The sequence below is a fragment of the Sylvia atricapilla genome, chromosome 3 (genome assembly GCF_009819655.1).
Source record: "Sylvia atricapilla isolate bSylAtr1 chromosome 3, bSylAtr1.pri, whole genome shotgun sequence".
Taxonomy (NCBI): Eukaryota; Metazoa; Chordata; class Aves; order Passeriformes; family Sylviidae; genus Sylvia; species Sylvia atricapilla.
This window is the reverse complement of record NC_089142.1, coordinates 68,835,569-68,860,672: the sequence shown is the minus strand read 5'-3', so window position 1 is coordinate 68,860,672 and position 25,104 is coordinate 68,835,569. Positions and strand designations below refer to the sequence as shown.

The 25,104-nt window shown below is 36.3% G+C and overlaps 1 protein-coding gene across 3 annotated transcripts in view; it reads left to right on the top strand.

Annotated features, from left to right (window-relative positions):
• RYR2 (ryanodine receptor 2) overlaps nt 1-25,104 on the top strand; it is a 378,658-nt gene that overhangs the window by 193,044 nt on the left and 160,510 nt on the right. For all 3 annotated transcript variants that reach the window (XM_066315680.1, XM_066315679.1, XM_066315678.1), the window contains exons 16-23: nt 1,521-1,616; nt 8,443-8,561; nt 8,929-9,062; nt 12,644-12,885; nt 16,209-16,401; nt 18,161-18,377; nt 18,610-18,714; nt 22,933-23,036. In XM_066315680.1, coding sequence (XP_066171777.1) covers nt 1,521-1,616; nt 8,443-8,561; nt 8,929-9,062; nt 12,644-12,885; nt 16,209-16,401; nt 18,161-18,377; nt 18,610-18,714; nt 22,933-23,036 — 1,210 coding nt within the window. The remainder of the gene's footprint in view (nt 1-1,520; nt 1,617-8,442; nt 8,562-8,928; nt 9,063-12,643; nt 12,886-16,208; nt 16,402-18,160; nt 18,378-18,609; nt 18,715-22,932; nt 23,037-25,104) is intronic.

Here is a 25,104-nt window from a genome sequence, read left to right as displayed (position 1 = left end):
GACTGAATACTATCACATATAATCTTAGAATGGTTTGGCTCATAAGAGACCTCTAAAGATCATCTAGTCCAGCCACCCTGATTGCAAAAAGATACTTCCTTATATTCAGTCTAAGTCTACTGTCATTCAATTTGAAAGAATCAACATATATCTACTAAAGCATCTGTCCTTTTTCTTTTGTAAATACATACATTCTCTGTGAACTTGTACTAGATCCTTTTGCATTACAGAAGAATGTGCAGGAGTGTATGCAGTGATGTGATGTTAATGTCTGACTGACCACATCATGGTTTTTATTCCTTTAAAACTGAATGCTACTGTTGTTCAGAGTAGTAGGCAATAAGAAAAGCAACTGTAGGATGTTGTTTTTTGTTTTCAGTTCTAAGTGTCTGTGTGCCTCATTTATTGCACAGCTTTAACCAATGAATAGTGACCTTTCACCAACTTGTGCAGAGTAGCGTTTATGAAACCATATGTGTACCATTACCGCTAATGAAGTTAAATTTAGTGATGTGTTAAGCACTGAAGTGTTACTGCCTTCATTTTATGTTTCTACGTGAAGCACTGGGAGATGGTGTGGCTTGCCTATGACAAATAAAAACAAGTTACTATCAGAAACAGGTGTTCCTTAGTTCTAGTCTGTGTGTTTTAACAAGGTGTCCCCCCTTTTATGACTCCCAAATATTTTCAAATAACTGTGGTCATGATTAATCAAAGGTGTAAGATTTCAGGGTACATTTTTTTTTTTTTTTATATATAATACAGCAAGAAAAAGGGGTTTGTTTGTTTGTTTTGCTATTAGGGTATGAGTCCTTGGAGTAGAGCAGATGCTTCTCTGAGAGCTTGTGTGTGTGCACATACCTGCAGATGCACATAATCCAGGACAGGGCAGAATTGTGGGTGCCTGCAGTGTTCAGGGAGATTTCAGTTCAATTGTACCCACCAAGTGATTATTCAGTCTACTTCAATCTTCAGCTTAAAGCGTGAGGGTGAAATAGATTCAAAACAGTTACTTCGTGCCTACAACCTTGTCAAAAGTATAGCAAACAAGTTCCTAGATACCTATCTTGTTCTACTTTTTATTACTCTTGAACAAATGTATTGTAACAGTAGAAAATAATTGGCATTCACCACCTATGTTGTTGGCTTCACACTCTGCTTTTGCAATGTTTTCTGTCTTCACAAGAATACTGTTTTACAGAATCTTGTTTCTATAGTAGCAGCTGACTTCTGTGGTGTGAGTACGGGCTTCTTCATGCAGAGCATTTTGTAGGGAATATTGAGATAATTGTAGAGCCAAAGAAATTCTAATTCCCTAAAGATCAATTCGATATCAAAGGTGTCTCTTACGCTGATTGTAATTATCACTTATATTATTTAAATTTTAATCTAGAACATCAATAACTAAAGTTTAAGATTCTCTCTTACTAGATCTTTCTGACAAGAGAATACAGGAATTAACTTGAAATGCACTTACAACTGTGATTTAATTTCTCTTTTTCTCTCTCTCTTTCTAAAAGCGGCTCTGATTCGAGGAAATCGTAAAAACTGTGCTCAGTTTTCTGGGTCTCTTGATTGGTTGATCAGCAGATTAGAAAGACTGGAAGCCTCTTCTGGTATGCTTTTTAGTATTTTTACTTCCTTATTTGACCAGTTCTAAGTTTTCTAAAGTTGGTGATATACTTCAGCTTAATTATGATGAAGTTCTTATTATGAGAGAGTAAATTATGTTAATAAGTGGGATTTATATATGTAACATTTTTTACGTACTGGTTTCAGTTGTACTTCTACTTTAAGTTCTAGTAGTCCTGCTTTTTCCTTGACACCAATTGGATATAGTGTTATCTTTCAATTCAGACAAACAAAGCATCTGATAAAATAGATGTTCAACAGTGTAAGCTGTATTAAGTTGTTTTCTAAGTAATTTTGGTATCTTCCCTTTTCTTTGTAAGTCTGCGTGTTTTTCAGGATTTTCATCAAACTAAATATAACAAAAGTCATATGGAATGGATATAATTTGGTCTGCCTAACAGTGTTTACCTATATAACACATATACATTTCTTTTTGAATCACCTCTTTTGGTCCTGAGGTGTAAATTTCTATTTAAAGTTAACAAGAAATGTTTTTCAGTAGCAGTTGAGACTGTTTTGCTTTAAATATAGTACTTTTTACAATTTGTTTGGAAGATGGCCTCTTGAGAGTCTTTCAAGGCTTCTTTTTTGTAATAATGCTACAGTAAGTTCAAAGGGCACGAAGATTTGTAGTCATACCAGTGAGAAATAAAGTTACAGTAACAGTGTTACATACCTCTCCAGTTACATATTTGTATCTTATTCCCATCATCTTCTTAGTTTAGTGTCCTGTGTTATTCCATGAACTGGAAGGAACATAATGATTGATTAAGGAGTTGTCCTCAGGAACTGAAATTCCATTCCGCATACTTTCCATTCCTCAATCATACGTCTGCCAGCCAGATTGATGGTGTGCTTAGGAGTCTTTGAAATATTAAAGCCAGGAGGGAAGTGTGTCCCCCATTGCAAAAGTTCTTTGTTTAATGTTAGAGTGGTAAACATTAAAAAAAAAAAAAGTCACAGGGATAGCACAGCCTTTTACAGAGGCATTAATAAATGAGAAATACCCAGCAATTGCAGAGTATTCCATGTAGTTCCAGGAATTGCCTTCCAGTGCAGGTCACCGTTTGGCATACATTAATAAATTTCTTACCTCGGTTATATTCAATGGATCAGCAGCAGCTGTGAGAACAGATGTGTCCTATAGTAAACAAGGTGTTTGTGTTCCCCTCAGCTTTGCCGTTAAACATTCGTGGCTGTTTTGTTTATTTGCCGTAAACCTGTTCCTGAGGTGAACTGACCAGTTTCACAGCTGCCTGTGTGTGTCCCAGCTTAGCCGGCCCTGGCACCATGACATCACTGGTGGTTCTGGGCTGACCAAGGGCAGGGACGGGGCAAAGGCAGGAGATAAAAGGCGGGACTCTTTGGAGACAGGGCTACAGAGTTTATTGGATCAAGGGGATCCTCACCCCAGGGCTCTGTGTCAGAAGAGACCCTGAGAATGTGAGGGGAGCAACTTATAAAGGGGGGCAGATCTCAGGGATGGGGTACAGTAACAAACCAACAACAGAAAAGTAAGGAGTGACTCTTAACATAACATACAGGTGCAACATCAAGTCATAACCAAATGGGAGGAGACCCCCTTGATCCTGCCCAATCACTCGATGTCTCTCTTGGAATTTTCTGGACGCAGGGGAGGTCCCAGAGTGACTGACAGGAGCAGAGGGTTATGGAACTAATGATTGACACTTAACAAATATCTGACAGACAACTTGGGGATGAACCAAGGGAGAGGAACAGGAGGGGAGTACAAAGAACAAATCATTTTACATTAAACTTTCTGGAAATAACTCATATAACAGAACAAGCAAAATAAAATCCAAAACATGCACCACCACAGACCAGCAACATGGGAAAATACTGTCAAAAGTCAGTGGCGGGAGTGTTCTCCCTCTCAGAGCTGAGGGTAAACTGACATGGCATTCAGTAGCTGACTGACAAGATCTGCAGTGGTTGATTGCGCTTGTAAAGAGCAGTTGCACACTGATGCTTCTCTTGAAGATTTTTTTTTCCCTTTTTCGGCTCTTGGGGCAAGGAGAGAGTTTAAAAGTCAGTAAATCTTGAGGCTGAGACTGGTATAGAGGCTTTGAAGCATTTGCCCATGTGAGCCTCTCCAGACAGCAATGTTTTATGGAAGTACTTTTGCAGAGTTTTGTTTAGTTTTAGTTGCAGACCTACGGCCTTAGGGCAGGGGACCTGTTTTACTACAGGATTACTTCCTACTCCTGGGATGGACCTGATCTGTTTTAGGCTGATATGTTTATGCTCTGAATGCTTGAGCAGCTCAAGAGGTGAGGCAACAGAAACATAGGAGCCTTTGCCTGTGTCCCTACTTTAATTCTCAGCTGGTGCCTCAGACAGTTGGCTGCTTACAGCACAAGTGTCTCCTTAGGTGTTTGCAGATCATCTTGTCAGCACAGCTGGTGTACCAGAGTTGGTGATCCTAATTAAATAGATGTCATAACTGAATGTAACTCGTGTTGGTTTACATTACTATTTGGGGAACCTGCTCTGTAGATGCTGTACTCTCCTTGCTCTAAAGAGCATTTGAGTAACTGAATTTAAACTGAAAGAAGCATTTGAAAAATCTCAAAATCATAAGTTAAATTATTTTTCCACTGTGCTCCACCTTAAGTGTGACAGCATTAATTTCAGGAGAATGATATCACAATTATGCATTTGCCTGGCATTTGATTGCAACCTGCTTAATTTCAATGTACATCACAAGATCTTAATGGTGAAACTGTTTCCTAAAAGACCTAATTTTTCATCTGAAACTCTCAGGGTAAGGGTTTTGAGAAATAATGCAAAACCTTTTGCTCAAGTTTTGGAGATTTAAGATGAAATTTCTTATGACAACTCCAAAAATTGCTGTTACATGGTTTCTATAAATTACTTATATATTTTTAAATTTTAATTTCAAACCAAAAAGATTTGAAAATTAAAAACTTAATTGTTTATGACAGTATAGTAAGGTATGAGATGCATTCTGTAAACTGCAGAGTATTCTGATACTAGTTGCTCTGGGTAGTGAACCTCCTGACATGCTGCAAGAACTCTGAACATACTAATATTTGTAATACTCATTTTTTCTGAGTTTTCTGCTGGGAATTGGGCCACTCGTACTCCATCTCCATGTGTATTGGTAACATTACTTCCATGTTGCCTCCAAAACTCATTTTATAATAAAGACTTTTCCTGGTTTTGAGGGAGTTGGTTATAACAGATGCTAATTAGGCTGTGCTTCAGTTATCTTGAGCGGCACAGTAGGTTTAGCTTTTAATATGTAAATATAATTTTGTGATTTTATGTGGGATGCTTGCTTGCCAGATTTTAAGCTTTATTTGGCTTGTTGGGCTGAGGATATTCACTGTTTTAATTTACAGTGGTAGATCTTCATAGGGAGAAATACTGGCTTATATCAAACCTTTAAACTATGAATACTTGAATACATACATTCACATGAAATAGGTTTTGTTTTCCTAAGGTAAAGTGTTTATGGGGAAGACATGTTCTGGTGTTCATGGGAAATACCATGTTCTGTTATTCACATCAAAATTAAGTTCACCTTCAATGTTAAAGTTGTCAGTTTACAGATGTGTCAGTAAGCACATCTCCTGCATGTGTTTTCTTGAATGCATTGCAGTAACGATTTGATGCTACCAACTATTACGTATAAAAATCCTGTTTTCACATTTTTCTTCTCCTGGAACTAAAAGTGTTATGAAAACAGAATGAAGGCATTAAATATATAAATAGCAACTGTGAATTGATTGTACAAATTAGATCAGAAATTGATTCATTTCCCAAGCTTCACTGAAGCAAAAGAAGGAAAATTATTATCTGTCCAAGTAGAAATATGTCTGAGAGTAGACAGTATTACAAATTAGATATCATGGAGCTGCAGTGCAAATGCTTCAGCTGTCTCTTCAATCCATAAATTAAGATTAGATTAGTTTTTCACTCTGAAACATATTCCAGACCGGATTAACTAGCCCTACTATAATTTAAAAGTCTTTAAAACATACTTAAAAAAAATAGAATACAACAAGTTAGTACTCTAGTGTTGAGGAATACATTCAGTGCAGGAAGTGTCTCCTTGCAGTCTGCAGTTGAGCTGCTGGTTGAGCTCTGGGTGAGATGAGAAGCCTTGAAATGCTGACTCTTAGCATAGCAAAGATCCCAGGAACCTGTGGCCCAGGAGGTGACACTCAGAGACATGGCAGTAGTCAAAGACCCCCAGGTTCCACATGCTTAGGTGGTAAATGTATAAAAGCCCAGGTGCTCTCAGACTGTTCTGAGTTGAAAGGTGCCAAAAAGGTTCACTGAGTCCAACTCAAGTAAATGGTCTCTACAGGAATTGAATCCACAGATTTGGTGTTATTACTACCATGCTCTAAGCAGCTGAGATAATCTCAGATTCCTGTGTTGGGCATCTGTCCTTGGTAGCACCCAGTTTGAGTTGTTATTCTGTTACTTGTTGCACCACAATGAAATTATTTTAAGGGCTGGGACATCTGAGACTCTGCTATGAGAAATTTGGGGTCAAACTGGAAGGAAATCTAGTCTGACTGTGTAGGTGTGGGGTCTGTAGCTCTAAAGGGTCCATGGTTCAAGCTCAGATGGTACAAGACTGACAGCCTAGTTCCTAGCAGAAAACTCAGAACAAATGAGTGTTGCCAAGTATTAGTACATTCAGAGTTCTTGCAGCATGTCAGGAGGGTCACTACCCAGAGCAACTAGTGTCAGAATACAGTGGCTTCTGAACGATTGGACAGGGAAGTTTCTTTATTATGAATATCTTCCAAGTAAAGGTTTTTGAAACCAAATAATACCAGGTTTTGTGGATTTTTTTAAAGTGTATGCATTTTTTCCTTATATTCCACTGTATGACATTAGAGGAGTCAACATATGGTCCTGAAAAGAAATGCTTCCTTTCATCTGTTAGTCATTAAAAAAATTTTCACTCTCCTTACCATGAACTCTGCACATCATTCTGTTAAATTGTATTAGATTCAAATGCTTACTGCTTTACTGTGCTGAGAAACTCCAATGGAATTGGAACAAGGCTAGTTGTCTTTAATGTAGACAATCTAAAAGTGAATTAGTCCAAGCAGACATAGTACACTTATATGGGATTTTTTTCTCATACACAGGGGACAAAACATATTTGATAATTAGCATTCAGATGCTATAGTAATTCAAGAAGGTGCTGGGATGGCTGGATCTAATTGATAAAATGCATTTAATATTGAATGTTTCCATCTTCAAAGTATTTTTATTATTGTTATTGAAAATGTTAAGACTAAAAATGAACCCTGTGTACTATTTTAAGACAAAAGGTTATGACTCTACCTAGAGGAAATTCCGAGGATATGGTTGCCACACTTCTGTGGTGTCATTTAGTATTGGATTACTCTTTATAGTGATAAAGTGTGTTTCAGTGCTACAATGAGAGATGGCAAACCTCCAGTTACCATGTTTTGAATGTAAAGATTTTTGTGCATTCCCAGATCCCTGTGACACACAAAGTTGTTGATCTTGTTCTAGATGACCCCTCTGGATTAAGAATCCTTTTGTAAGACTTTTTGAACCTCCCTAGATGCTTTTACCATGATCAGTGACCCCTGACTCTGTCTAGTGGGCAGGCTGGGTGGACTGTGCTACTGCTGTGTTGCTACAGAGCATCTGCTCTTTTAGCAGGCTTTCATGACTCTTAGGTTTCTATCCTTTTTAACAATATTGTTACTGTCAGTATTCACAGAATGGTGGAATCATGGAAGTGCACATCTATTGTAACACTGCCAAATTCAGGTTTACTATGTTATTTATAATTAAGGCTTCTTGTGCTTAGACCTTCAGGACTAGAGAATCACTTTGGAAGTTCACCTCTAGCTCACCAACTACCTGCATTTTCTGTTTACATATGCGCGATTTTGTCTACAAATATATTAAGCAACACACTTTGTTTGAAACCTGTTTACTGGATGGATCAAGTTATCACTGTATCTGATGTCTTCCATATTTTCTACATTTCAGTCCTTGAGTGATCCCTACTTTTTATTAGTGATGACAGTCTATGTCCCTCAGACCTCTGGAAAAAAACATTAAATAGTATGGGGATAAAGGGATGGTGCTGTAGGTTATCCATACTGGCTGATGTTCTCTTCCTCACTAGGATCAAAGAAAGGCCAGAGCACTCTCACTGAGACAGAACCATCCGACAAAACCACTATTTTTCCCACATCAAGGGGAGTTTGCAGTGCTGCAGTTCCCTTGAATGGAAAGAGGGCGTGGCAAAGAGCAGAAGACTCAGGCTATGGATTTTGCTTTGCAAGGATTAAGCTGAGTGTTTGGGGATGTGGCTTGAATAAAGGGCTGAAGACCATGATGAGAGCTGTACATTCCTAATAGGAATGGCACATCTCTAGATTTAAGGCTACTTCTCAGCTTTCCTTCAGCCCCTTTGATTTTTCTCATTGTGGCCACAACTGTAGCAATGTGGCCACAACTGTAGGAACTGATAATGCTGAACTGCATGTACAATATATGTCTTTCCTGAAGGTAGAAGATCCCAAAGCGGGTGTTGATTTTGTCCAGTACACATGGGAGATTGTTATATTTCCCCATTAAAGAGAAACATTTTAAGGCTAATCATTCTTCATGGCAGTGACTGCTGCTTGAGTTTGTTTGTCATATGCAACGATTTTTGAAACTATTTCATGTTCATGAGCAAAAGATTATGAACTATTATGTACAGTTATGACTTCATGTGCACTTCAGTGAAATAATTATTTTTTTCCCCCGCAGGAATTCTAGAGGTTTTACACTGTGTGTTGGTAGAAAGCCCAGAAGCTCTAAACATTATTAAGGAAGGACATATTAAATCAATCATCTGTCTTTTGGACAAGCATGGAAGAAACCATAAGGTAGGTAAAGACTAAAGTAGTATATTTAGATGGACAAAGCAAGCTCATTCTTCTGTGTGCAAGTTAATTTCAGAGACTTTAATGCTGTTTCGATAATGAGAAATATATATGAGCAGTTTGAAGAAGCAAAGAGAAATATTACCTTCTTTTGGCAAAAACATTGATGCATAACAATTTGCAAGGGAAGTGGGAAGAATGTTTTAATGTTAGGAAAATTTCAGAATTGTTCTAAAAATAAAACCACAGTGTCGGATGAATTATATACCATTACATGTTTTCCAGTAACAAGGTATAGAGTATTACATTGCCTGAAGTAATTAACCATAATAATGAGAAATTATTTAAGATTAAAATAATTTTTTTTCAGGTTTTGGATGTTTTGTGTTCTCTCTGTGTTTGTCATGGAGTAGCTGTGCGGTCTAATCAACATCTAATCTGTGATAATCTCCTGCCAGGAAGAGATCTGCTCTTACAGACACGCCTTGTCAACCATGTGAGCAGGTATAAAGAAATAGAAAAAAATCTCTATCTATGAACAATGCAAAAAACCTCAACTTGTGCTCAAAAGAAATAGTCACTACAGAAGATCTCTTTTACTTCCAAAACTTTTGTTATGATATTTTATTCTTACTAGGATTTTAAATTCCCTTTGCTGTAGTGATTAAATTTGAAACTTGGGTCAGAGAGAGCTGTCACAAGCTATAGCTTCCCTAAATTGTTTTAAGTCTGCAGAGCTGTAGTCTCTTCTAAAGATTATGATCTAGATCTAGTTGTGTATTCAAGGATTGCCAACTTGATGTCCTGTGATTGCCTTTATGTTTATGATCTTGTGAGAATTTCATAATCTCCTTTGGTCAAAATTAAGAATTTAGTGCCAAACACCTTCACCAGTACCTAGAATATTTAGCGCCTTCACCCTTCCTTCCTCTGGCAGCATTTTAGAAGCTACCTTCAAGCAGACACTAATAACAAGATGAAGCTAGTATCATCTTAAATTGATAAAGTATCATTTAAAAACATTATTAGGTAAATGTTTTTCTAGAGTTTTAATTGATGTTAAGGCCAAAGAATGTGGTTTTGTGTGAAGATCTCTGGGATCTTCTTCTGTCTCAAACTTGTTTATTTTTATAAGTCTGAATCATTGATTGGTAATGAAAATTGAAACACAGAAATAGTACTTATAATTCAGAGTTCGTAGGATTTATTAGATACTGAAAAACATAAAAGACCCACACTGTGTATTATAGGGAGGCTACTTAAAGCTAAAGGATTAAGCTTTAAGTAGCCCCCCTTAATGTAAGAGAGAACTTACTGTCTCAACTTGGCGTTGTTGAGGCCACACCTGGAATACTGTGTTCAGTTTTGGGCCTTTCACTACGAGGAGGACCTTGAGGCGCTGGAGCATGTCCAGGGAACAGCACTGGAGCTGATAAAGGGTCTGGAGCAAAAGCCTTATGAAGATTATCTGAGGAAATTGGTTTGTTTACTCTGGAGAAGAGTAGGCTCAGGAGAGATCTTATCATTCTCTACACCTCCCTGAAAGGAGGCTGTAGCCAGCTGGTGGTCGGCCTCTTCTGCCAGGCAACCAGTGACAGGGCAAGAGGACATAGCCTCAAATTGCATCAGGAGAGGTTCGAATTGGACATCAGGAAGAATTTTTTCTTCAGGAAGAATTTTCAGGAAGAAAGGGTGATTAAACATTGGAACAGGCTGCCCAGGGAAGTGGTTGGAGCCATCATGTCTGGAATTGTTCAAGAAATTATAGGACATGGCACTTCTGTGGTTTAGTTTTCATGGAGGTATTTGATCACAGGGTTGGACTTGATGATCATGGAGGTCTTTTCCAGCCTCAGTGATTCTGCAATTCATGATTGAGCTTCTGGGATGACTTTGGATCTTACACAAGGAACATAGACTTGTCTTTCCCAAACAAGGTGGCAGAAAGAGCAATACAGTTGTTCCATATTTTTGCTTTGTATTAGGAAGCTGTGAATGAAAAGGTTCTTATTCCTGCAGTTATAAGGATTTTTTTTTTTCAAAAGTCAGTAAGCTTGAAGAAATTTAGCATTAAACTGACACATGTATACCTTGATCCAAAAATATTTGGAAAAAAAAAAACTTTCTAAGGTATTACTGGAACTTTCTAAGGTATTGCTTTTTAATGTATTTTTTCAGGGAACTGGAAAACTCTATTCACAAACCTCTTTTGAACAAGAAGAATTTGGCTGATTGGGTTGATTAAATTGTGAAGTCTGGACAAAAGCATAATAAGGTGCTCTTGTGTTCAGGCAGAAGAAATTCAATTGGTAACCTTGCTAATAATTTACAAATAATATGAATTTTCTGGAAGATATTTTTTTGTCAAACGTATTTTGTTTTTAAGGACATTAAATTTTTGACTTAGAGCAATGTGAATAGTGTTTATACTTAAACATTTGGCAAAAGACAACCTGTGTGCTTTTAGAAGGAAAGTTTTTTGGTCTTACCTGATAAAACTTGCTATTTTATAAGCAACCAGATCAGTAAAGTCTGCTTTTACACTGACTTGTATTTAATTACCCATACCAGCCCTTCTTTCTTCCCCTGCATTCCCTTTACCAGAAACCACACTGGGACTAGCTTAGAGCTGCATTTTTGTTGATTTGTTGGCCTGAATGGAGAAAGAAAGTATTTATACAAGTAATAATCCAATCTAGTAGAGGAATATGAAGCCTACATAGACTCAGTCTAGAAGTTTAAAAGATTTTTTGCAATATGGGTAACCAACCATTGAAGAAATATAGCTAGTATTGATTTTGGATACTTCTGTGCTCTAGGGCTTTAATTCAAGATTGAATGTCTTTCTTAGTACAAAGTTGACGGAGAAATGACTGTCTGGAGACGGATTTTTTTGAGGATGAGAGTCTATATTCAATATTATCCACAAAATCAGGTTAGAAAAGCATAGGTTTTTTTTTTCCTTTTTTTTCTCGTTATGACCTTTAGATATAACTCTACAACTCTAAAATAGTCTTGTGAAGTACTGTAAAACCAGTAGCAATAGGAGCATCACATTGATATTAAGGATATTTCTACAACTACTGCAAATTATTGAGTTATACAGGACTTGAAACGAAGAAGGAAGAGGTACAAGAGAATTTTGAAATAGAATGACTCTCACTTTTGTATCTTTTTAAATGAATGGATAATCAGTGTTACAGAATGCAGTTTGCTATGTAAAATTAAACCTGCAATGTGTACTTACTACACTTACATTGGTAAGTGGTGAATAGTTGTGATTTTTTTTTTTTGCAGTATTTAACATCTACTAGTTGTTCAAACACATAAACCAATTACTATTGGCGTCTGAGTGAGGATACTGTTTCAGTTACTGAAGCAAACATTTTTTTTACTTAAAATATGTAGACCATTTTCACCAGAATAAATGAATGAATAAATAAGTAAAAATACTGCCTTCTGGGAGCTGAAGTCTGAGATGCTGCCTAGAGGGTGCCTCAACTTGTCCAGAGTACAGATTGCTATCCACTGTTACTCATCTCATGGGGGCATAAATGGCACAGGAAGCTGAAACCTGAATAGAGTCAAGAATAACTATAAAGCTTTGGGAGTGCAAGTGAAAAGTATTGGAGCTGAAGTTACCCCATTTTTCCATTTTTTCTGGTTAGAGGAACAGGTGCAGCCAGGAGTCACATGGAAAAGCCAAAGGGGAATGGGTACAAGTGTCTCCTGGGAGGGATTATGATTGGAGAAAAGGCAAACATTTTTCATAATGAGAAAAATCAGTCATTGGAATAATCTTGCTGGGTAAATGGTGGATTACCCAACGTTGGATGCTTAAAAGATTCAGCAGGACAATGTGCTGGGCCATCTTGTCCTGACGGAGCCTTTGTCAAGGGAGGTTGCACCTCCTTCTTGTAGTCTTTACCAACCTGATAATCTGTGTGATTCCATGAAGTAAAATTACTTCTGTTACTTTAATTGTGTAAAACAAGCTTGAAATTTGAGTCAGTGAAAAGTATGCAGCAGTTCATCTTGTCCTTGAGATAAGATTTTAATAACTATTTTTATTCTTTCTGTTTAAGCATGAGACCCAACATCTTCTTGGGGATTAGTGAAGGCTCAGCCCAATACAGAAAATGGTACTATGAACTTATGGTGGACCATCTGGAGCCCTTTGTGACTGCAGAATCAACTCATCTACGAGTGGGCTGGGCTTCAACAGAAGGCTACTCGCCCTACCCAGGGGGAGGAGCAGAATGGGGAGGAAATGGTGTTGGTGATGACTTATATTCCTATGGCTTTGATGGTCTGCATCTGTGGTCAGGTATTCTGCTGGATATTTTGTGGTTGTTGTTGTTGTTGTGTGTGTGTTTTGTTTAAAAACTATAGTTGTGTTTGCAGTCCCAGTGAATTTGGTTTCAACAGCAGCAAAGTGAATTAAGTTATTTAAGCTGACACTTGGAACATACAGAAACAGTACTCTATATCAGAATATGATTTAAACTGTCATTGTGCTTTGAAAAAAATTGGTTTATATGAAGTAATAAAGGTAGACTAATAATTTACATTTCAACCTGGGATTTTGAGGGTTGGATGGGTAGGGGGACTGTGTGTTCATGGTAACTATGAAAATTTTATTTAAAAATTTCAAAGCTGCAAAAATCGAAGTATGAAAGCTGTCTGGATTTGAAATTCCTATGTGGTAGTGTAAGAACAGTCTGAGAGATTTAGGTAGCAGGACTCTTCAGTTTTGATTTTTGGTTTTATTTTTCAAGCCAGTATTTTATTAAGGGTCTTTAGAAATTCAGAGATACTTTAGAGGTGAAGAAGATTTTTAAATATGTTTTTGCCAAACATTTAAAAGAAGATATTTTAACGTAGTAATGTTTTATTTGCATACAATAAGACTGGTTATTGCAAAACTTGCAGAATCACATTCCTAGCTTGCATGTAATGTATTTGCTCAGGTTTAAAATGTCCTTGGCTTACTTTGGATCTCTTTGTTAACAGCAATTTATGCATGAAGATTCTAGTGTTAGAGAAGGCTGAACTCAGTATTTAAAGTGTTTTTATTTACTCTTGATTCCACAAATGCCTTATTCTCTCTTCAAATTGGCTTAGCTCAGCAAAATCAGAATAATGATAGCTTGTTCTCTTTTTCTTAATCTTTTTCACAAGTTTTAACTTTCGTGAAAAGATTCCCAGATATCATTTAGAATGAATAGTCCTATGGTTGGACAGTCCTGAACCTCTTGAAAGGATATATTACTATGATTTCACCTTGCTGAGAAAATTTGTTTTTCTTTTGGTTTTGGAGAGGTTATTGGGCAGTGGTGAACTAGAGAACTGCCTGGAAACTGGGAAAGGCTCATTGGATTGGCAGTTCTTTCCACTATAAAGATATGAGCAGGTTTTCTAAAGCACCTTAGCAGACAAGAGAGATAATTTTGTGAGTCAGCTGCATCATCCAAAGTTTTCGCAGTTTTGAGGCATTGTGGCTTGATATATGGAAAAGAATACAGTTTTACATTTCAAAAGAACTTTCCAATCAAAATAGCAATGAATTTTATTAATAAATAATAGCATATCAACTGGAGTGGCATCTTAGGAAAGAAGCTTCTACTTAGTCTCTCATGTATAGTGGGAATAACTTTGGAGCAATGATGCATAATTAATAGTATCATTACAAGTGTCGTGACTAAGTTTGGCAAGAAAGTATTATTACAGAAAAACCAGAAAATAATGAGCTAACCAAGATAGCTTTTGTACTTAAGGTCACTTTCAGAGAGGAAACAAAAGATTACTGACAATCAAAATTATTTTTCTACCCACTGCAAACTTTTCAGTCAGAAATGTAACAACAGAAAAAAAGAACAGCTGTTTGTGGTTCTCAAGTCAGTAATCCTGCCAAAAAAGAAAAAAAGTCAGACCACACTTGTATCTGCAAATTTTTCTGTCTGTTGTGGATGCAGCTGGTAGATTTGAAAAGATTTTTGTCTTTCTTCACTGATACTATTGTGTAACACATACTCAAACATGGAAGAACTTTAAGTTGTTGCATATTGAAAATCATGGCCTTTGCTTCCACCATCCCAGGCTGCATCTTGATAAGTCTCTGCAATGGCATTTTAAGGATCACCTCCTTAACATGAAACAATTACTGTATTAATGAATAGCAACAGCAATTTCTGCCCCCAAGTTTCTGTTCTGTACAAAGCCTATATGAGAATCACATCTAATTTACACTTGGTTCTTCAGTCCTGAAGTAACCTATTGTGTAGAAGTGGAACTCATAGATCCTTAAAACCTAGGGCCAGAAAAGGCATTTAGATAATTTGATCCACTGTGTTGTCATCAATGACCAATGCATATTTCTGTTAGCAGTCAGCCCTGCATTGATCTCCATAACCTATATTTGCCTAAACTTTAGTGTCTAAAAAGGTATCTGATCTCAAGTAGTATTCTTTAGGTGGATGAAATATCCATTCTTCATTGGTAGCTCTTTCAGAGTTTAGTTATCTCTGCCATTAAGTAATTGTCCCTTTCTGTGATTTATTTCATGCTCTCAGCTGGGATATTTTCATCTGGCAGTATCACAGTGTCATTTTTCATATATAGAGTTTTTGGAGTGTTGGTATTTTATTTTTCCTCAGGGGTTGGAGATGTATGTGAATGAAAATTCACTGTTCAGAAAAAATTACTGAGATTTTATTAATTTTGCCTCTGTTAAAACTGCATGTCATCAGGTTCTTCTTGGAGTGCTAGTTAAGTCTTTCATGTTTACAAAAGTTGGACACCTTAGTTAAAAAGTTAGTACTCTGTTCTTAGTATGCATCATGAAGTATCTCTTGGAGACAGTGCATAAGTTATTTTTGGAAAGCATGTGTAGACATGTTTTCAAACAGCTTCCATGGTTTTCCAAAAATTTTGTACTGTAGCTGGCAGTGAATTTCAGACAAAATCACTTTCTATTTTTGGATTCTGTAGCTTGCTTCTCTTGGGAAGCAGGTGTGCTTGCATAAATGGAATTTGATGTAAGATAGAATAATCCTTTAGAGTTCATAACTGATTAAAAAAATATATTACTGAATATATATGCCTTCCAAATGCAGTTATATTTGTATATTAATGAAAAATGTTTGTTTGCTGTTTAATTCTGCAACTGAATAGTATCATCTCATGTAAGTTTGGACGAGTACCATGATGTGGCCATTAACAGGGAGTACTTAATTTTCTACAAACAATTCGAAGTGAGATAGCTTTCTTTCTCTAAATAATGAAACATTCTTTAGAAAAGTATACTAGGTTTCATATTAGGTACTAAGGGCTATTTTCAGTTTGCACTTCTGTAATGTAGGGAATAAAACATAGTTTTCTTGGTTTTGACTGTTTATATGGATATCAGTAATTATTCTCACATTAAATGTAATTGAGTTTTATTATTTATGATTGAAATAGCTCTGTGTGACTGTATGCTGCTATTCACTCTATTGTAAGCTTAAAATCAGGTCATGGATGTTATAGGTTAGATATCTGTGTATTAATGTGTTTGTGCTCTATAGTGATGTTTTTCTCCTTTTTAGGCTGCTGTGAAAGCCAGTGTGGTTTTCATAAGTTTCACTAAATGTGTCTCTCTTACTTCTATAGGTTGTGTAGCACGAACAGTAAATTCTCCCAACCAACATCTGTTAAGAACTGATGATGTTATTAGCTGCTGTTTGGACCTGAGTGCCCCCAGCATCTCTTTCCGAATAAATGGTCAGCCAGTTCAAGGAATGTTTGAAAACTTCAACATAGATGGCCTCTTCTTCCCAGTTGTCAGCTTCTCTGCAGGAATAAAGTTAGCATCCCACTGAGTTGTTTGTTTGTTTGGGGTTCTTTTGGTTTTTTGGTGGTGGTGTGGTTTTTTTATTTTCTTTTCTTTTCTTTTTTTTTTTTTTTTCATTTTTTCCCCCCAAGTCTGCTTTTTTATTTTCTGTATAGATGAATATGCTGAATATTTCCCTGGTTGTCTGCTCTCATTTCGCTTTCTGACATCTGCTTTTTTGGCAAAGTTCCAGTTCTTGGATAGTGAGAACTACAAAGAAGTCCTGAAGACACAGTGCATCTGTTGTTTTTCAGCACACAAGTGTATTCTGCTGGTTTGCAGACGTATCTTAGAAACAGCTTCTTAATAATTTCTTTGCTGACACATTGCTACACATTCACTCCAGGGCAGCATTTTGCATCGGCCTTTGGTATTAAAAATATATTTTCCCTAACTCACCTGTTATGAGGTAGTAACTATTATTTAAAGGGACATTATCTGCACTTACCTTTAGAAACAGTGGTCATACACTTCCTTTTCTGCAGCATGCGTTAATACTAAATCAGTCTGTATTTTGGTTTTCTATAAAATTTCAAGTTGCACTTGAGGCACCAAACATCTGCTTCCATGTATTGAGCAGTTTGAAACTATCATATTAAAAAAGATTGCATGATGTTCTAGCAGGGAGACCAACTTTTTCAGGACTGGCAAAGGTGAAGGCTAAAAACTGATTTCTGTTGGAGGCAGAGTGATGTTCTCTGAGGGATCATTCAAAGAATATCACAGAAGCTAAGACCTATCACACAGAGCTTTAGACTTTGCTTTTGATAGTACAGGAGATAAAATGTAGTAAAATTATAGATCTGCAGTCTACAAAAAGCAAAACTACAAACATGCATGCTTAATTTCTGTTATTGGAGAAACTATTGACAGATATTTGTGTGCTACAGGCAGTTTTTAAGTGTGTACTACTACAGCATTAACAAAAATCTTTTAAGATACTCAGTAAACAGAAAAGATACAAAATTATTGTGGTTTAAGGCTAGTTTTTTGGGTTTTTTTTTATTTTTTCTGGATGGCAGTGTTCGAGGAAGATTTTTCAGTGTTGTGTCATTGCTGTGTCATTGCTATATCATGTTGGTATTATGTCATTGCTACACTATTATTACCTCACTGATTGAATTTTTCGGTAATAAAAGGCCATGATGTATTTACCATTTTGTCATTAATAAAAGAGTCCTTCCCCCTGTATTTCTATTAATATGACAAATAAAACTTTTAGGGAAGGAAGTTCAGGGGTTTTTGTTTTGTGTCCTAAGGATTTAGTGTTTTATGAGAGAAAAGAAAGAACTACAGGGTTTTAGGTTCATTTCTCAAATGAGATTGAATGGAGAGAGTTCTAAAGTGTTTGATTGATTACTCTGGCTTTTAATCTCTGCCTTTGGAGACTGAATGGCCTGCTGCTTACTTTATAGGTGTGCTGAGTAAACTGATTATTCTCTCTCAGAGATTATTAATCTCGTGATTTAAAATGCCTTCAGTGCAGTAAAATTAACCAGAAAAAAGAATTTTTTTTCTTTTTCTGTGTTTTTTTGACCTCTTACATCATAAACTCCATCAGCAGTTAGAGAAAGTTGAACTGTAAACAATGAAAAGAAGCGGCAACATTGACATTTTCTCCTCCTCTTTTTTTTTTTTCCTTTTTTTAAATAGCATTTAATATTCTTTAGGCTTAGATTATGCTTTCCACCAGAGGTCTCTTTGTTATCTAAAGTAATTCTGATGTTTACAGGGTTCGTTTCTTGCTTGGAGGTCGCCATGGAGAGTTCAAGTTCCTTCCTCCACCTGGGTATGCTCCATGCTTTGAAGCTGTCCTACCAAAAGAGAAGCTGAAAGTGGAGCACAGCCGAGAGTACAAACAAGATCGTAGCTACACAAGGGACCTACTGGGACCCACTGTCTCTCTGTCACAAGCAGCTTTCACTCCAGTTCCTGTAGATACTAGCCAGGTAGGGAAATGGAAAGATTACATTTTCCTTTTTAAAACACACATATTACATGCCTATTTTCCTTTATTTGAATTTTGAATTTTGATTGAATTTACATCTTTTCTCAAACTTGGTTTTCTCATGGGCTTTATTGAGAGATCTGGTTTGTATGAAGTTTATCTGTTACGAAAGTTTGGGCAGTGTGTCAAGCAACTTATTTGTAATAGCCTCTTCCTCTCTTTTCTCTCTTTAGATTGTTTTGCCCCCCCACCTGGAAAGGATTAGAGAAAAATTAGCAGAGAACATCCATGAACTTTGGGTCATGAATAAGATTGAACTTGGCTGGCAGTATGGACCAGTATGTACCTTCCAACTTAATTCTCTGTTAATTGCATAGTATGATTCAGCACATTGGTTTCAATGTACTAATGGGACTGCATTTTTCATCATTCCCCCCAAATTAGTAAGGTTTTAAACACCTTCCTACCAAAATCATGTGGAAACCAACAGTGCTTGGGCATTTCTGAATAAAAATTCTGGTGTTAAAGCTATTTCGTGCTGAAATTTTCAGTCTAACTGTCAGCGCAGAAAGCACATGGTTAGTTTTTCACCTCCTATTTGTTCTTGGAGCAAGATGTACAACTGACTGGTGGAATAAGTCAAAGAAAATAGTTATTCTTGGTTTTCTTTACATATACTGACATATTATGTAAGTCCCAAATAAGTATTGCCTGTAGGAAATTCCATTAAATCTGATTTTGCTTTCCTTCTTTCCACTTTTTCAGTCTCATGTCTGTATTAGGTGCTCTACACAACTCTTTTCTTCTCTTTCCTACTTTTAATGGAGTGTGAATTTTTTTTTTAAAGTGAGTCAGTAAAAAATTATACAGGCTTGTTATTTTTATGCTAAATGCTGTTTTATGAAGAAATATTGCTGTGAAGAGTATATAGAAACATGGAGTAGGTACTAGATATGAGTGTTAAAACATGTATATATTCTATTTTTGTAACCAAAAGATTTTGGTCCTCTGAGGAGTCCAGGTTATAGATTTAAGGTAACTGGGCATAGGTATCATATTTGGTGTAGCATAGAACAGTACCTAAAAATATATGCTTAACAAAGAAGATATCTAGATTTTGTTGTAGTTAATTTTCCCACCAAATTAAATGCAAAACCTCAGTTAAATTAATGTGTCAAAACATTTTAATTGTGGTGTAATCATAGCAGCTGTGAGGCAATCTGCAGGAACTCTTAGTGTACCATTTTGTATCGAGAGGCTAATTGTACAGTTGAACACAATTTAAACCATACATGATAAGTATTAAGTTAAGCACTGATAAAATTAGTTATGTTCAAAATGAAAATAGATATGAAATCTTTTAAATTACCTTGCTTTAATGCATTGTATTCACTTTGGAATCATGACAAATTATATGCTGATCATTTTCTGGAGGTTTATTTCTTAATCATACTGGTTTCTCACAAATGATAAGTTTCAAAGACTCACAGAATAAGCTGAGTTGGAAGGGACCCACAAAGATTCATCAAGAATCCTAACCCTGCACAGCACCCTTCCCAAGAGTCATACCCTGTGCCCAAGAGTATTGTCCAAACCCTTCTTGAGCTCTGTAAGGCTTGGTGCTGTGACCACTTCCCTGAGGAGCCTATTCCAGTACCTGACCACCCTCTGAGTGATGAACCTATTTCCAATATCCTACCTAAACATCTCCTGACACAACTTCAGGCCATCCCCTCAGGTCCTGTCACTGGCCACCACAAAGATCAGTGCCTGCCCCTCCTCTTCCCTGAATGAGGAAGCCGTAACTGCAGTGAGGTATCCCCTCAGCACCCTCCAGGCTGAACAGACCAAGTGCCCTCAGCTGCTCCTCACATGGCTTCCCCTCAAGGCCCTTCACTATCCTCACTGCCCTCCTTTGGACACTCTCTAACAGTTCAATGTCTTTGTTACCCAGTGTTGGGCACCCAGAACTGCCCCCAGCACTCGGGGTGAGGCTGCTCCAGTGCGGAGCAGAGAGGGACAATCCCCTCCCTTGCCTGGCTGGTGATGCTGTGCCTGATGCCCCCCAGAACAGGGCTGGCCCTCCTGGCCAGGGCAGTGCTGGCTCATTTTCAGCTTGCCACTGACCAGGACCCCCAGGTCCCATTCCATGGAGCTGCTTTCCAGTGTCCCATTTCCCAGTCTATCTGTACATCCAGGATTGCCCCATCCCAGGTGCAGAATCCGGTACTTTCCGTTGTTGAACTTCATATGGTTGGTGATTTCCCAGGCCTATAATCTGTGGAGGTCTCTCTGCAGGACCTCCCTGCCCTCCAGGGTGTCAACAGCTCCCCTCAGTTTCATATCGTCTGCATTTAAGCCACTGTTGCCTATTCTAGTTATCAGAATTCATGCGCTGCAGTTACTGAGTAGTGGGGGAAGGCATGGCACAGAAATTAGCTTGTTTAGAAGCACACAAGTAATCTAATATTTGATTTTGTCTTTTTATTTCAGAGCAAGATGCATTCTGTGTAGTAGCTAGTGGTGTTTTTCCAGCAAGTCCAAAAGTTTAAAGACTAATAAATAGAATCTTTAAATGACCCTCCAGATTATTTAAAAAAATCTACTTTATATTCCTCCTACGTATCTAGATCATCACTTCTGTATGTAGTATCACCAAACTCTTGCACTATTACATACTCACTACTGCATTTCATATTACTTCTGCATTCTATGCATTCAACAAAGTAAAATATCAAGCTAATGTAGAAAAAATATGGACTTTGTTAATTTGCTTCATTTTAAATTGAATATGTGTACTATTGAAATCATTAGATGCATCTGCCTATCTGCTCTGTTTCTGTCAAATGTCACTGTGCATTTTAAACCGGCCACAAAATTTAAGAATTGATGAATGCCGTGAATTCTGCCACTGATACAATGTGTTTGCAAGGCAGTAGATTTTTATATTGTGCTCAGAGAAAGCCCAGGAAATGGGAAGGTAACCCACAAAATATGTTAGCTATGTAATAGAATTATTATACATTGTAGGTGTAAAAGAGAAATAGTGTCACCAGAGGAAATAAATCAGTTTGGATTTCTGAGGAAAATATCTGACAATCAAGACTTAGCTGTACACAGATCTAAACTCAGAGACTATACTCAATTTTTTAAAATACAGATTACCATAGATTTTAGGAATATGTAAATAAACATTTGCAGTGCTACTGAAAGATATTTCTCATTTTATCTTCTATTGAATTTTATAAGTAGTTTGACAGTTGAATTGCCTGTATTGTCTGTCCAAAGAACATTAATCCCATCAAATGAAGACATATACTTCCCGGAGACTGTAAGGATTTTTCAGTCCAAAACATAAATAACTGTTTTTCAATTTGAGAATTATGTGCTTGGATAAAAATACAAAAAACTATGTTATTCAGAAATGTTATAGAGAAATGTGCTTTTTTCATGACATCAAATAAACTAGATTAAGTGGTAGTGTAAATCTCAGTTTTGAAAAATCATAACAGTTGGGCTTCTTCAACTGTTAACTTTCTGTTTTCTAGCAGAATTATCTGATATATCAAAAATCAATATATTTTTTAATAACTTCTTTGAAAAAACAAGGGTTTTTTTCAATAAATTCTTTGAAAAAACTTCTTTAATTACTTTGCAGCACTAAAGGTTAATGTAAATGGTGAACTTATTGTCTATCAAAGATTGACACGAAAATGTTACTGTGCAGAAGTTAACAGTTGCAATGGGGTCTTTTAGGTAGTATTTTCAAACTAATGTGTTTTATCAAGCCTTTGGATATGTTGTTGTCTGAACTTTAGCACAAGCTGCTAAGTTGAGAGTATAGAGTGCTTGGTTCTCACAGCCTCTGAGGTTGCCTTTCTTGGTTATGGCCAGGTTTAGACTAAAACTGTGTAGAAAGAGAGGAGGTTAAAAATGTTTTTGATCAAATTTGTAACTTTATAAAATGTAGGATTTTGTAAATTATAGCCTATATGTCTTTCTTACCACTACACTAAAAGTACAATTCATGTTTCACTCATATGTGGCTTCCTAACCATCACATTCTGCTTCTATGGTACTGGAAATAACTTAGAAACAAACATTTTCAGAATTAAGAGATGGGGAAGATTTATTTTACATTGTTATTTTCATCAGGTAAGGATTTCAGTACTGTATGTATTAATATATTTATACAAACTGGATGTAGACTTTTTGAAACATGGGGCTGAAGATGAGATGGTACTTTATGGCTGTATGTTAAAACAATATAGATAGCACTGTTCTTGAACTTTGCATATTTCCTGTGAACATCTGTACAATAGCATGTACAAATTAGCATTTATTCCACTTAAGACTTGCGAATCTGAAATGTATTTGCAAATGCTTGGACACCATGATCATGCTCTGTGAATACAGAACACTTTCTGTTTCGAAGTATTGTCCAGTTTGAGTAATTCTAACAGGATCAGCTTTAAGTGCCTTGTGGATTGAACTGTCTTTAAATTTATTTTGGTTTTTAAGGCACATTAAGCTTATTTTTTTTTCTGTTTTCTCAGGTTAGAGACGACAACAAAAGACAACACCCATGCTTAGTGGAGTTCTCGAAACTGCCGGAACAGGAAAGAAATTATAACTTGCAAATGTCACTTGAAACACTGAAGTAAGTTGCTAGAACTTCTGAAGTTTATAGTTAATGAGTTTTGTGAAGAGATGCAGTTTCCAGAATGATAAATTGACATATGAATTAAAATTTAATGTCTAGGTGAGGGTAATAATATGCAAATGAGGGAGTGAGATACATTAATGATTTATGTATTTGGCACTGAAAATGACTGATAGTCTTTTTAGCATTATTGTAGTATTTCTGATTGTGAAATGACAATTCAGACAGTTTTCATCCAGGAGGAAAGAAGTAGATCCAATCTGTGAAAAACAATTTTTGCTTCCTATTTGCTTTTATTAAATTAAATTTAATTTCTTTAAATTTTCTTTATTGATGAAACAAACTTTGACACTCAGTAGATACTTATTTTTTGCACATAACTAAATTAAGAACTTTACTTCATAATCTTGTTTCTGTGTCATCTGTGCACATTGCCACAGAACAAACATAGTAGACATTCCCTCCTTTCGTGAATGAGTCATTAGATGTGAGAATGTCATGGAAACTCTCCAGTTGGAATGCTAAAAAAAATCAGGTTTTTTTTAAGTAATCTAGTTTTCTGGTTTACAAAGGTACAATCCCTCACCTCAGCTTTGTCAGTCAAGGAGGTGTGAATTCTTACTTAGCTGTGACTTAATTGAAAAATCTATTAGTGTTAGCAATTTCTCCCATATGTAGCATTGCATGCAGCCAACATGTAAAAACATTTCTCAAATTGATAAATGCTCGATGGTAGATGTGGTTCTCCAGACACCCATACTTGAAATCTATTCTTTCTTTTTTTTTTCTTGTTAGAATATAGTTACTATTTACTATGTAGAGAGTTTACAATGGTTGAATGACTGCCCATGATATTACTTTTCTGTGAATATTTGTTCTATATTATTAAAATCTTTGCCATGTAAACTGATAGTGCAATGTAGTGTTTATTTCCATAATAAAAGGACTTTACATCCTTATAGTACAAAGCTATGTAGAACACTCCTTCTAGAACTTCTTGCAGATTTCTTTTCAGGCCAGCTTCTCTGCGCTATTTACTGATCTCCCATTGCCAAAGTAAATAAATTACTCAGTAAAAAACTCAGTTCCTGGGTCATATTTATGATTAAACAGTTTCTGGAGGGATATTTTTGCCATTATTTAGAGGTAAAGCCCTCAGAAGGAAATTGAACTGGAAGCAAGGAAATAGGTTCAATTTTTTTGGTTAGTTATCAGAATTAGAAGGAAAGTTTTTGAGCATTTCCCACCAGCAGAGCAATGTACTAAGGATTCAGCATACATTCTTCCTTTCTATTTTATGAAACTACAAAAGATGATGTCATTAACTTTCGCTACAGTTGGATCTTTTCCTAGAATAATCTATGTAATATGGTCAGGCAGCAGAAAAACTGTGCTCCCATAATTAAATGCACGCTGCTAACATTTCACTAAGTATTGAACAAATTTAATGAGTCCTTACATGATTACTGGTTCAGTATCCAATGCTTTTCTAGTCCAACTCTGTAAAAAAAAACAAACAAGTTTTTATTTTATAAACATACAAGTTTTGGATTACTCTTTTTTATTATTAGTTTTATTGCTTGCTCAAGAAAGAGTCTTTCCATTAAATGGATAATATCCAAAATATAAAGCATTCAGTCCTTTTATGTGTTTCAAAATGTGTATGCTTACTGAACTATGTCTTCCTTCCTTCCTTGTATTAGTCCTTGTTTTCTGATAAATGAAGTTCTAATTTTGTAGTATTGAGTTGCATTTATCACGTAGACATCTGTTGTGTAGAGACTAGGAGCATCTTGATTAGTTTGTTTGCATATACTTGAAAATGTGGAAAAAATTGTGCACGGTTCAGTTCTAGGTGATCCATAGGTGATGAATTGTAACTTATCTTGACTAGTTCTTTACTTGATGTGTCTAGTCTACTAGCTGTCAGCCTTGACGAGGAGGAAGAGGGAAAGAAAATATTATTTTAAAACTTCTAATAATTTTCTTTACAATTTACATCAAATTGCATACTTGAAATAGTTTCAGGACATGGAGAATAACACTGACTGTAATTAATTGCATT